General features: G+C 46.2%; 1 protein-coding gene and 1 pseudogene across 2 annotated transcripts in view; one reads left to right on the top strand and one right to left on the bottom strand.

The window, feature by feature from the left end:
* SPSB4 (splA/ryanodine receptor domain and SOCS box containing 4) overlaps positions 1 to 1,296 on the bottom strand; it is a 62,354-nt gene extending 61,058 nt beyond the window's left edge. The window contains exon 1 of the mRNA XM_082624190.1: positions 419 to 1,296. Within this exon, the coding sequence (XP_082480316.1) occupies positions 419 to 1,112 (694 nt within the window). The 5' untranslated portion in view covers positions 1,113 to 1,296. The remainder of the gene's footprint in view (positions 1 to 418) is intronic.
* Positions 1,297 to 11,074: 9,778 nt separating this feature from the next.
* LOC309807033 (PDZ and LIM domain protein 1-like) lies at positions 11,075 to 12,092 on the top strand (annotated as a pseudogene). Its single transcript has one exon. The product of its transcript is annotated as a PDZ and LIM domain protein 1-like (transcript).
* Positions 12,093 to 14,189: the final 2,097 nt, after the last annotated feature.

Here is a 14,189-nt window from a genome sequence, read left to right as displayed (position 1 = left end):
CAACCCTTACAGAGACTGAAACGTTTGTAATTAGCATCAACACCCAAATCACTTATTAGGCGCCAGTTCTAAGCACTGTCCTAAGCACTTCATATATATTATTATCTTATTTGATTTCTCACAACAACCCGGAGCTAGATTACTATCATTGAGCCACTTTTGCAGAAAGGGAAACTGAGGCACACGCCAAGATCACCCAGCGAGCAAAAAAGAGTCAAGGTCCAAACCCAGGAGCCTGGCCTCAGAGTCCACGTCCTCACCACGAGTTCACACCGCAGGATTATCCCAAGTGCTGATGGAGGATGGGGCCTCAGGAGGATGCTTTCCCCCCGCCTCCCCGCCCCCAGTTCTGCCTGGGACAGGCAGCCTCTGGACCCACCCCTGCCCACCCCTTCCCCCCTCAGCAGGCTGCACTTACGGTCAAGGCCATTGATGTAGCGCATGGTGACTTCGCAGTGGCCCCACACGGCACTCACCACCGGGTAAAGCTTCTTGCCCTTGAGGCCACGGAAGGCCACGCCCAGGTACTGGCCGTCCACGACGAAGCTGAGTGTGCCCTCGTCCATGTCCAGCACCACGAGCAGCGAGTCGGGCAGCGCGAAGGCCTCATCGGGCCCCAGGAAGGCGGGGTAGGCCACGCCGGGCCGGTTCTTGCCGTCGTGGTAGAGGCGGCTGCGGCCCAGGTCCCAGCCCCAGGACTCGGCGTCGCTGCCCACCAGGGCCGTGTAGCCCACCGAGTGCAGCGGGGCCCGCGCCGTGGCCACGCCCACCACAGCGTGTGTGCCCCGCTGCCGCGCCGGCCAGTGGATCTGCCAGGCGTGCAGGCCGCGGGCGTGGCCCACCTTGCCGCGGATGCCGTCCGTGCTCTGCGCCACCGGGTGCCGGTGGAAGGTGAGCCGATCGTCATCCTTGACGAAGACGTTGAGCGAGCGGTCCTCGGGGTTCCACGCGTGGCGCAGCTGCACCGCCAGCCCCGCTGCCGGCATGTCCAGCAGCTGGTCCAGCCGCGCCGGCCGCCCCGGCTCCGCTCCCCGCAGCTCGTGCTTGGCCGGCCGCAGCGCCGGCTCTCGCACCTCCACCGACTTGAGGCTCCCCGAGAGCTTCTGGCCCATGGCTCGCTGCTGGGACGGGGCCGCTGCGGGCCACCGCTACCTCGTGGGAGCTTCCGCTCCCCGCAGCCAGGGACGGGCCACGGGGCTGGAAACCAGGCTTCCGGACCGTACACGTCCACAGCCTCTGCGGGGCTGGGGCAGGGGCCCAAGCTCCTGGAAGGAAGCAAAGGACGCGGGTTATTACAGCAGCCTCGACAGCCACTTATGCCCATGCCTTGGCTGGGCCCTGGGCATGCATTGATAATAATAACTAATGAATCGAATGATATCTGGCACTTATCTAGAACTGGCCATATGCGAGACTCTGTTTTAAGTGATTCATATTTATTAGCTCATTTAATCCTTAAGACCTCCCTATAAGACATTCATTATCACTCCCATTTTATAGATGAGAAAAGTAAAGAGCATAGAGGAGATAAGTAATTAACCAACGTCCCCACAGTTAATAAGGGGCTGAGCCCAGATTCATACTGAGGCCATCTGGCTTCAGAGTCTGTGTTCGGCTCTCAGAGCGGTCACAGGCAATTTTATTTTAGAAATAAGGACTGAGCCCAGAGAAGTTGTGATTTGCTCAAGATCACAGAACATAGAGAACCCCAATGCATTTGGTCCCAAGAAACGAGCCCTGTGCCAAGGTTGGGGGGATAGAGTGCCCAAGACAGGGGGTCAAAGATGTTTAGGGTGTGGCCCATTGGTTCCCATCCCGGGCTGCCCTGGGGAGCCTAAACAGCATTTAAAGTGCAGCCAGGCTTGAGAAGCCAGACACTGAGCAAGGATCCACCAAGGGCACCCAGGGACGTGGACATGGACATAAGATAACCATCTGAGGATGGGGGGGGCTCTCCATGGGAAGGTGAGTTGGAGGCAGGGGGATGAGAGAGTTGATGTCCAGACTCTGGAGCCAGCGAGAAGTATATGCAAATCCCTCTCTCCATCTCTTAGCTGTGTGTCCACAGGAAGGTCCCTTAGCCTCTCTAAGGCTCCAGTTTCCTCATTTGTTGAATGGGGGTAAAATGCTCCCTCCAGGTGGTGTGGGAAGGTAAGGGACAATATCAAAAGTCAAGCCTGAGATTCTGCGGGCAGGTTTTCCTCTCTGGCTCTGTCTTCTGGGCATCCTGCATATACACCTTCCCTTTGGATGGGCTAGCTCTTTCTTTAGGCATATAAACATAGTTAACAGCATTGACACTGGGCAACCTCTGCTGAGACAAGATCCTGGCTTTCAGGACTTGGCCACCATCACTAAGAGACTAGCCAGAATCCAGGGTGCTTGGGCTGTTTGGATGGGCCCCGAGTGTGGGAAGAGATGGAGAGCTGAGCCCTGCAAACTGTCCAGAGCAGAGGTGTGTCTCCTCCCCTCCCTGGTCTGAGAGCTCCTAGGCTTTCCTTGAGCTAGATCAGGAGGCAGATGTTTTTCATGCCCCGTTCTGCCTGGCCATGACCTCCCACCCAAACAGTGGCACAATCCCAGGCAAAGGGCCATACAGCACAGGCAGCAATAATATGCATTGCTTTTTTAACCCTCCAACTTTATTCTCGACTCCCATTTTCTTTCCTTTCTACTGTCAGACCCCAGCTTCAGCTCATGCTGACCCTATCCAGAGAGTTCTGGCTAATGTTTAAGGAAATACCAGAATACATAAAAATGTACAACACTAGACAGTTCTAAGATAGCAGAATAGTTACTCCTTTTCATATCCAAAATCACCCAAAATAAAGGAGAAAGAGAAAGAGGAATGCAAATTTTATCTTCAGCGAAACTAGAACACATTTGTAATCCAACCACAACTTATAAAGAAAGGCTGCCAAAAAAATGGTCAAGGGTTGCCAAAACCAGTGAAGATCAAACGAGGTGTGAGAAAACACCTACAGAAGACACCTGTGGCTGCAGATCTCAGTTGAAGATGGCAGAGCCAGCCAGTAGCTGGCACTCCCTGAAGGAGAAAATCAATGGTTCCTAATCAGGAACAATGGGAACAGGGTATGCGGTCCAGCAGTGGGAGCTGCCGCTGACACTGTGGGGAAAGAGGAGGGCAGGGCTAACAGAGAAAACTTTACAGGTCTGCCATCTTCATAGGAAGAAGTGTGCTGCTGAGGCAGAGTGGGAGAAGGGCCTGAACTGGGGGAAGCCCAGGGCTGCAGATCTCTGCTGACTGGGTAGAAGCTAAAAGAAATCACTGCCACAGTCCTGTGAACAGTTACCAGGAACCAGGGAGCAATCCTGCTCTCCTAAAATACCTACTGGCATCTCCTCTACACACATGCCCTGCAAAATGCTGATCCAGGAAGGTCCGCCTCTTCCAACTAGGAGCCAGCACATGATGTAGTCAAAGATGCTGGAAAAGAAATAGAGGAGGAACAGAACAGGAAAAAAATATGGTAAGCCAAGAAAACTCACCAGAAGAAAAAGCTGTCACAAAGCAGATAAAAATTGTTAGCAAATTTGTAAACTAATTTTGTGATCACTTATTTCAGAAGGGAGACAACTAGTACAGCCTAAAAAAAAAAAAAAGATTAAATACTTTTTTACATAGTTACAAAGGAAACCTCCAGAAGAACTCCAGAAGAATAAAATACAGATCTTCCAAACTGTCAAAAAGAACACAAAATAAAACACCATACTGAAAGATTTTGCTTTAGGAAGCAATAGAGACTAGGAACCAAGATGGCGGAGTAGAAGGATGTGCTCTCACTCCCTCTTGCGAGAACACCAGAATCACAACTAGCTGCTGGACAATCATCAACAGGAAGACACTGAACTCACCAAAAAAGATACCCCACTTCCAAAGACAAAGGAGAAGCCACAATGAGATGGTAGGAGGGGCGCAATCACAGTAAAATCAAATCCCATAACTGCTGGGTGGGTGACTCACAGACTGGAGAACAGTTATACCACAGAAGTCCACCCACTGGAGTGAAGGTTCTCAGCCCCATGTCAGGCTTCCCAACCTGGGGGTCCGGCAATGGGAGGAGGAATTCCAAGAGAATCAGACTTTGAAGGCTAGTGGGATTTGATTGCAAGACTTCGACAGCACTGGGGGAAACAGAGACTCCACTCTTGGAGGGCATGCACAAAGTAGTGTGCATATCGGGACCCAGGGGAAGGGGCAGTGACCCCAGGGGAGACTGACCCAGACCTACCTGCTAGTGTTGGAGGGTCTCCTGCAGAGGTGGGGGGTGGCTGTGGCTCACAGTGGGGACAAGGACACTGGCAGCAGAAGTTCTGGAAGTACTCCTTGGCATGAGCCCTCCCAGAGTCTGTCATTAGCCCCTCCAAAGAGCCCAGGTAAGCTCCAGTGTTGGTTTGCCTCAGGCCAAACAACCAACAGGGAGGGAACCCAGCCCCACCCATCAGCAGTCAAGCAGATTAAAGTTTTACTGAGCTCTGCCCACCAGAGCAACAGTCAGCTCTACCCACCACCAGTCCCTCCCATCAGGAAACTTACACAAGCCTCTTAGATAGCCTCATCCACCAGAGGGCAGACAGCAGAAGCAAGAAGAACTACAATCCTGCAGCCTGTGGAACAAAAACCACATTCACAGAAAGATAGACAAGATGAAAAGGCAGAGAGCTATGTACCAGATGAAGGAACAAGATAAAACCACAGAAAAACAACTAAATGAAGTGGAGATAGGCAACCTCCAGAAAAAGAATTCAGAATAATGATAGTGAAGATGATTCAAGACCTCGGAAAAAGAATGGAGGCAAAGATCGAGAAGATGCAAGAAATGTTTAACAAAGACCTAGAAGAATTAAAGAAAAAACAAACAGAGATGAACAATACAATAACTGAAATGAAAACTACACCAGAAGGAATCAATGGCAGAATAACTGAGGCAGAAGAACGGATAAGTGACCTGGAAGACAGAATGGTGGAATTCACTGCTGTGGAACAGAATAAAGAAAAAAGAATGAAAGAAATGAAGACAGCCTAAGAGACCTCTGGGACAACATTAAACAGAACAACATTCATATTATAGGGGTCCCAGAAGGAGAAGAGAGAGAGAAAGGACCCGAGAAAATATTTGAAGAGATTATAGTCAAAAACTTCCCTAAGATGGGAAAGGAAATAGCCACTCAAGTCCAGGAAGCACAGGGAGTTCCATACAGGATAAACCCAAGGAGAAACACACCGAGACACATAGTAATCAAATTGGCAAAAATTAAAGACAAAGAAAATTTATTGAAAGCAGCAAGGGAAAAAAGGCAAATAACATACAAGGGAACTCCAGTAGGGTTAGCAGCTGATTTCTCAGCAGAAACTCTACAAGCCAGAAGGGAGTGGCATGCTATACTTAAAGTGATGAAAGGGAAGAACCTACAACCAAGATTACTCTACCCTGCAAGGATCTCATTCGGATTCAATGGAGAAATCAGAAGCTTTACAGACAAGAAAAAGCTAAGAAAATTCAGCACCACCAAACCAGCTCTACAACAAATGCTAAAGGAACTTCTCTAAGTGGAAACACAGGAGAAGAAAAGTACCTACAAAAGCAAACCCAAAACAATTATGAAAATGGTCATAGGAACATACATATCAATAATTACCTTAAACGTGAATGGACTAAATGCTCCAACCAAAAGGCACAGCTTGCTGAATGGATACAAACACAAGACCCATATACATGCTGGCTACAAGAGACCCACTTCAGACCTAGGGACACATACAGACTGAAAGTGAGGGGATGGAAAAAGATATTCCATGCAAATGGAAATCAAAAGAAAGCTGGAGTAGCAATACTCATATCAGATAAAATAGACTTTAAAACAAAAATGTTACAAGAGACAAGGAAGGACACTACATAATGATCAAGGGATCAACCCAAGAAGAAGATATAACAATTATAAATATATATGCACCCAACATAGGAGCACCTCAATACATAAGGCAACTGCTAACAGCTATAAAAGAGGAAATCGACAGTAACACAATACTAGTGGGGGACTTTAACACCTCACTTACACCAAAGAACAGATAATCCAAAATGAAAATAAATAAGGAAACAGAAGCTTTCAATGACACAATAGACCAGATAGATTTAATTGATATTTATAGGACATTCCATCCAAAAACAACATTTTACACTTTCTTCTAAAGTGCGCACGGAACATTCTCTAGGATACATCACATCTTGGGTCACAAATCAAGCCTCAGTAAATCTGAGAAAACTGAAATCATATCAAGCATCTTTTCTGACTAAAACGCTATGAGATTAAAAATGAATTACAGGGAAAAAAACGTAAAAACACAAACACATGGAGGCTAAACAATACATTACTAAATAACCAAGAGGTCACTGAAGAAATCAAAGAGGAAATCAAGAAATACCTAGAGACAAATGGCAATGAAAACACGATGATCCAAAACCTATGGGATGCAGCAAAAGCAGTTTTAAGAGGGAACTTTATAGCTCTACAAACCTACCTCAAGAAACAAGAAAAATCTCAAATAAACAATCTAACCTTACACCTAAAGGAACTAGAGGAAGAAGAACAAACAAAACCCAAAGTTAGCAGAAGGAAGGAAATCATAAAGATCAGAGCAGAAATACATGAAATAGAAACAAAGAAAACAATAGCAAAGATCAATAAAAGTAAAAGCTGGTTCTTTGAGAAGATAAACAAAATTGATAAACCATTAGCCAGACCCATCAAGAAAAAGAGAGAGAGGACTCAAATCAATAAAATTAGAAATGAAACAGGAGAAGTTACAACAGACACCACAGAAATACAAAGCATCCTAAGAGAGTACTACAGGCAACTCTATGCCAATAAAATGGACAACCTGGAAGAAATGGACAAATTCTTAGAAAGGTATAACCTTCCAAGACTGAACCAGGAAGAAAGAGAAAATATGAACAGACCAATCACAAGTAATGAAATTAAAACTGTGATGAAAAATCTTCCAACAAACAAAATTCCAGGACCAGATGCCTTCACAGGTGAATTCTATCAAACACTTAGAGAAGATCTAACACCCATCCTTCTCAGATGCTTCCAAAAAATTGCAGAGGAAGGAACACTCCCAAACTCATTCTATGAGGCCACCATCACCCTGATACCAAAACCAGACAAAGATACTACAAAAAAAGAAAATTACAGACCAATATCACTGATGAATATAGATGCAAAAATCCTCAACAAAATACTAGCAAACAGAATCCAGTAACACTTTAAAAGGATCATACACCATGATCAAGTGGGATTTATCCCAGGGATGCAAGGATTCTTCATTATACGCAAATCAATCAATGTGATGCACCATATTAACAACTTGAAGAAGAAAAACCATATGATCATCTCAATAGATGCAGAAAAAGCTTTTGACAAAATTCAACACCCATTTATGACAAAAATTCTCCAGAAGGTGGGCAGACAGGGAGCCTACCTCAACATAATAAAGGCCATATACAACAAACCCACAGCAAAACATCATTCTCAATGGTGAAAAACTGAAAGCATTTCCTCTAAGATCAGGAACAAGACAAGAATGTCCACTCTCACCACTATTATTCAACATAGTTTTGGAAGTCCTAGCCATGGCAATCAGAGAAGGAAAAGAAATAAAGGAATACAAATTGGAAAAGAAGAAGTAAAACTGTCATTGTTTGCAGATGACATGATACTATACATAGAGAATCCTAAAAATGCCACCAGAAAACTACTAGAGCTAATCAATGAATTTGGTAAAGTAGCAGGATACAAAATTAATGCACAGAAATCACTTGCATTCCTATACACTAATGATGAAAAATCTGAAAGAGAAATTAAGGAAACACTCCCATTTACCATTGCAACAAAAAGAATAAAATACCTAGGAATAAACCTACCTAAGGAGACAAAAGACCTGTATGCAGAAAACTATAAGGCACCGATGAAAGAAATTAAAGATGATACCAACAGATGGAGAGATATACCATGTTCTTGGATTGGAAGAATCAATATTGTGAAAATGACTATACTACCCAAAGCAATCTACAGATTCAATGCAATCCCTATCAAATTACCAATGACATTTTTTACAGAACTAGAACAAAAAATCTTAACATTTGTATGGAGACACAAAAGACCCCGAATAGCCAAAGCAGTCTTGAGAGAAAAAATGGAGCAGGAGGAATCAGACTCCCTGACTTCAGACTATACTACAAAGCTACAGTAATCAAGACAATATGGTACTGGCACAAAAACAGAAACATAGATCAATGGAACAAGATAGAAAGCCCAGAGATAAACCCACACACCTATGGTCAATTAATCTATGACAAAGGAGCCAAGGATATACAATGGAGAAAAGACAGTCTCTTCAGTAAGTGTTGCTGGGAAAACTTGACAGTTACATGTAAAGGAATGAAATTGGAACACTCCCTAACAACATACACAAAAATAAACTCAAAATAGATTGAAGACCTAAATTTAAGAATAGACACTGTAAAACTCTTAGAGGAAAACATAGGAAGAACACTCTTTGACATAAATCACAGCAAGATCTTTTTTGATCCACCTCCTAGAGTAATGGAAATAAAAACAAAAATAAACAAATGGGACTTAATGAAACTTAAAAGCTTTTGCACAGCAAAGGAGACCATAAACAAGATGAAAAGACAACCCTAAGAATGGGAGAAAATATTTGCAAATGAGTCAACGGACAAAGGATTAATCTCCAAAATATATAAACAGCTCATGCAGCTCAATATTAAAGAAACAAACAACCCAATCCAAAAATGGGCAGAAGACCTAAATAGACATTTCTCCAAAGAAGACATAAAGATGGCCAAGAAGCACATGCAAAACTGTTTAACATCACTAATTATTAGAGAAATGCAAATCAAAACTACAATGAGGTATCCCCTCACACCAGTTAGAATGGGCATCTTCAGAAAATCTACGGACAACAAATGCTGGAGAGGGTGTGGAGAAAAGGGAACCCTCTTACACTGTTGGTGGGAATGTAAATTGGTGCAGCCACTATGGGGAACAGTATGGAGGTTCCTTAAAAAACTAAAAATAGAATCACCATATGACCCAGCAATCCCACTACTGGGCATATACCCAGAGAAAACCATAATTCAAAAAGACACATGCAGGCCTTTCCTAGTGGCGCAGTGGTTGAGAGTCCGCCTGCCGATGCAGGGGACAAGGGTTCGTGCCCCAGACCAGAAAGATCCCACATGCCGTGGAGCGGCTGGGCCCGTGAGCCATGGCTGCTGAGCCTGCGTGTCCGGAGCCTGTGCTCCGCAACAGGAGAGGCCACAACAGTGAGAGGCCCGCGTACCACACACACACACACAAAAAGACACATGCACCCCAATGTTCATTGCAGCACTATTTACAATAGCCAGGTCACGGAAGCAACCTAAATGCCCACTGACAGACGAATGGATAAAGAAGTTGTGGTACATATATACAATGGAATATTACTCAGCCATAAAAAGGAACGAAATTGGGTCACTTGTTGAGATGTGGATGGATCTAGAGACTGTCATACAGAGTGAAGTGAGTCAGAAAGAGAAAAACAAATATCGTATATTAATGCATGTATGTGGAACCTAGAAAAATGGTACAGGTGAACTGGTTTGCAGGGCAGAAATAGAGACACAGATGTAGAGAACAAACGTATGGACACCAAGGGGGGAAAGCGGCAGGGGGGTGGGGGTGTGTGTGTGATGAATTGGGATTGACATGTATACACTGATTGTATAAAATTGATGACTAATAAGAACCTGCTGTATAAAAAAATTTAAAAAAAGCAATAGAAACAAAAACACAGAGATATAAAATACAATAGTAAAATTATGACCAAAATACTAGCTATGGGGCTTCCCTGATGGGTCAGTGGTTGGGAGCCTGCCTGCTGATGCAGGGGACACGGGTTCATGCCCCGGTCCAGGAGGATCCCACATGCCATGGAGCAGCTGGGCCCGTGAGCCATGGCCACTGAGCCTGCACGTCCAGAGCCTGTGCTCCACAACGGGAGAGACCACAACAGTGAGAGGCCCACGTACCACACACACACAAAAAAATACTAGCTATGTTAAGAAATGGCCATAGTGAACTACTAAAAAGAAAAGATTGTAAGGTTGGGGAACAAGACAAAACTCCCACCGTATGGCATATTTAAGAGGTATCCCCAAAGCAAAGTAATTCAACAATGTTGAAAAAATAGGAAAGGTAAATACATATCAAGTAAGGGCTACATCAAACTAAGCAGGTACAGTAACCTTAATATGAGGCAAGTAAGGTTGAATTCAGGGCAAACGATATTAAGTGAGACAAAGAACACTTTATAACAATAAAGAATATAATCCACAATTGAAGATCGAACACACCAAATAACAGCACCAAAATTTAAAGCAAAAGCTACAGGAAATACAAGAAAGGTCAGACAGATACGCAGTAGAGCCAGATGATTTTAATTCACCTCTTTCAGCTCATGACAGATCAATGGACTAAATTAAGTAAAGACATAGAAAAACCAAAATTGCATAATGACATTGAATTGATGTATACATATTTCTAAAAATTGCCCATACATTAGGCCACAAATAAAACCTCACCAAAAAAGCAGACATAATACAGAACCTGGTAACGCAGAAGAAAAACTAGAAATTAATCACAAAGTTATGGATCACAAAATCCTACCACTTGGACGTTTTTGAAAACTCTCTTTTAAACAACTCGGATCAAAAAGGAGACCTATATAGAAATTGTAGAATATCTAGAAAACAAGAATATCAAAAAACATTCCGTATATCGGAACCTGTGGGATCCCGTTAAAGTAGAGCTCAGAGGAAGTCATGGCTGGTGTACTTATATTAGTAAATGAAAAAGAGTGAAAGTATACAAATTAAGCATAATAAAATTAAAAAATGAAAGATCTAATCAGCACAGCTGCCGGGGAGCCCAACGCGCCACTCCGCGTCCTGCCCCGTCTGTCCCCTGGAGTCGCTGCCCACCATCACCATGCCATGACCACCCAGCAACTAGTCCTCCAGGGCCCGGGACCGTGGGGCTTCTGCCTTGTGGGGGGCAAGGACTTCGAGCAGCCTCTCACCATCTCCCGGGTCACTCCCGGAAGCAAGGCTGCTATAGCTAATTTATGTGTTGGAGATGTAATCACAGCCATCGATGGGGAAAATACCAGCCACATGACGCACTTGGAAGCTCAGGACAAAATCAAGGGCTGCACAGACAATTTGACTCTCACAGTAACCAGATCTGAACAGAAAATCTGGTCTCTTCTGGTGACAGAGGAAGGGAAACATCATCCATACAAGATGAATTTAGCCTCCGAACCGCAAGAGGTCCTACACATAGGAAGCGCCCACAGCTAGAGCGCCGTGTGCCCCTTACCACCTCACCTGCCTCCACTTCTGCCCCAGGGTCATCACAAACCAGTACAACAACCCAGCTGGCCTCTACTTCTCTAAAAACATCTCCAACTTCAGCAGTGCCTTGGAGTCAAAGACGGCAGCCAGTGGGCGGGAGACGAATGGCAGAGCATTAGACCATTCTCAGCTTCCAAGCGGACTCGTCATGGATAAAGAATCTGAAGTTTACAAGATGCCGCAGGAGAAACAAGAGTTAAGTGAGCCTCCAAAACAGTCCACTTCATTCCTGGTTTTGCAGGAAATCCTGGAGTCTGAGGAGAAAGGGGATCCCAACAAGCCCTCAGGATTCAGAAGAGTTAGGGCTCCAGTCACCAATGGCTGCATAGACTGGAAATGCCCAGAAGCTGCCCACGTGTGACAAGTGTGGCATCAGCATTGTCGCCATGTTTGTGAAGTGGCGGGACCGTCACCGCCACCCTGAGTGTTATGTGTGCGCCGACTGTGGCAACAACCTGAGACAGAAGGGCCGTTTCTTTGTGGAGGATCAGCTCTACTGTGAAAAGCATGCCCGGGAGCGGGTCACTCCACCCGAGGGCTATGATGTGGGCACTGTGTTCCCTAAGTGAGCCGGCATCTCTGCACCCAACACTGCTCTCCAGCGAGCCCCTGCTGCATCTTGTCCTCTGAAAGCTCTGGCCTCTCTTTTCTTGAAAGTTCTCGACTACTTTGGTTTTATCCCTGCTCGTTAGCTAACCGACTCATGCTGGCTGTGTGATGCCCGCTTTTATAATTAACGGAAGATGGTTTTGTTCAGTGTCCCCTTACCAGCATCACGGTGTCTTCTCTTCTCCTCCATTCATCTCTGCTGCAAATAGACATCAGCCAAATTTGAACCAAACTGAATTTAATATGTCTGACAATGATGTTTTTACTCAATAAATTAATAGACTTCAAAACAACAAAAAAGATCTAATCAAAAAACAGAACAGGGCCTCTCACGGTGCCAACTGTAAGCAGCTCTGTGGCCCACACGGGACATTTCTTAGGGAAATTGCTTTATCCTTGTGCACACCATGCCAACTTTGGAGCTGTTGAAAGACACCTTTAACATATTTGAAAGCAGCGGCCAAGCAGCAGCCCCAGAGGAGACCGTGTTGGGTCATGGAGGGCACAGTGCTTTCCTTTCTGGCCTCGAGGCCTGTGCCCCATCAGTGGCAGGCAGGGGCCTCAAAAGCTGCCCACCCTGGCGATGGTGGAGTGGACACACAGCAGCCCTTTGCTACTCCCCCCAAGACAGGACCCAGAGGGAAGTGCTCATGTCCATTAAAGGCCATCCACTAAGGAAAATTAGTGATAGCACAATATAACGAGGGGCAGGGTTTGAATCCCTTCCTGTCCATTGGGCCCTGGCAAGTCTCTCTGAGACTCATCTGAAAAGTGCTCTATGTGCTAAGCTTCCCTGTCTTCGCAAGGATCAGGGGAGACATCTGTAAAGTCTGAAATGGCACAGGGCACCTGGGAGGCACTCAGTAAATGTTAAGTGCTCCTTTAAACTGTGTATGTCCTGCGACATTGCCATTTCACCACCTGAATGCATCCTAAAGAAACACCAGGGCGTGCACTAGGATTCAGCTACAGAAGCAAAGGGCAGGGTGGTTCATAGAACCAAACTGTGGAGATCAATGTAAATGCTCACAATAGGGGGCTATAACTTTTTCATGGGGTCCCCAGCTTGCAGCCAGATCTACTCTGCCCGTACTTCCCCTGCACCCAGCTGGGACGTTGCCTCTGCAGTCCTCGCCCCGGAGAAGTTCCAGCTCCTACTGTCTGCTGCAGTTGTAACTGAACTAACAAATGAATAAAAGACGGGCTAAGTAACTTGGTTTTAGTCCCCATGGAACCTGTCAAAGGCAGTGGTCAGGATCAGAAGCCAGGCCTGGGAGACAGGAAGTTACGAATGCAGATTCCCAACTCCTAAACCGGGGTCACAGGTCAATCTTCATGTCTTTGTCCAGGCAGTTGGGACCCCCAGTCCTTCCTTCCTTACCTCCCCAATCCAGCCTGAGAGCCCCACCTCCTCCTGGAAGCCCGCCCTGATCCCCCCAGGGCCTCTAGGTGCCTGCCCCACACTTCCATCACCCCTGAGCCAGCCACGACTTTCTGGTCCACTGATCTGCATTTTTCTACCTTGAGGGGCATTCCTCTGGGGACAGGAAGCTCTCCCCTGGGCTTCTTCACCACCTCCCATCCAACCCCGCCTAGCACATATACAAACAAGCAGGGTGCTTTGGAAGAGAGGGCAGAATACATGTATGGGCGTGAAGAGGAGATTCTGGGCCTCAGCAGGTTCTCACGTTCTGCTGTCTCTAGAGGATTCAGCAGGGAAAGGGCCAGGGCTGGAGTCAGGAGATGAGAGCACGGGGCCTAGTTCTCCACTATCACAGTCACTGCCTCTGAGCCACTGACCCTGGGCTGTATCCAGTCTGCCCCTTGTTATATACTGCTGTGCAGCCTTCCTGCTCCCAGCCTCATTTATTCTTTCAACAAACACTTGGTGGGGCTTCCCTGGTGGTACAGTGGTTGAGAGTCTGCCTGCCGCTGCAGGGGACACGGGTTCGTGCCCCGGTCCGGGAAGATCCCACATGCCGCGGAGCGGCTGGGCCCATGAGCCATGGCCGCTGAGCCTGCGCGTCCGGAGCCTGTACTCCGCAACGGGAGAGGCCACAACAGTGAGAGGCCTGCGTACCG

Source organism: Mesoplodon mirus (genome assembly GCF_964341445.2).
Source record: "Mesoplodon mirus genome assembly, chromosome: 6".
NCBI classification, from domain to species: Eukaryota; Metazoa; Chordata; class Mammalia; order Artiodactyla; family Ziphiidae; genus Mesoplodon; species Mesoplodon mirus.
Note: the sequence above shows the minus strand (reverse complement) of the source record. Positions and strands in the feature narration are given on the sequence as shown.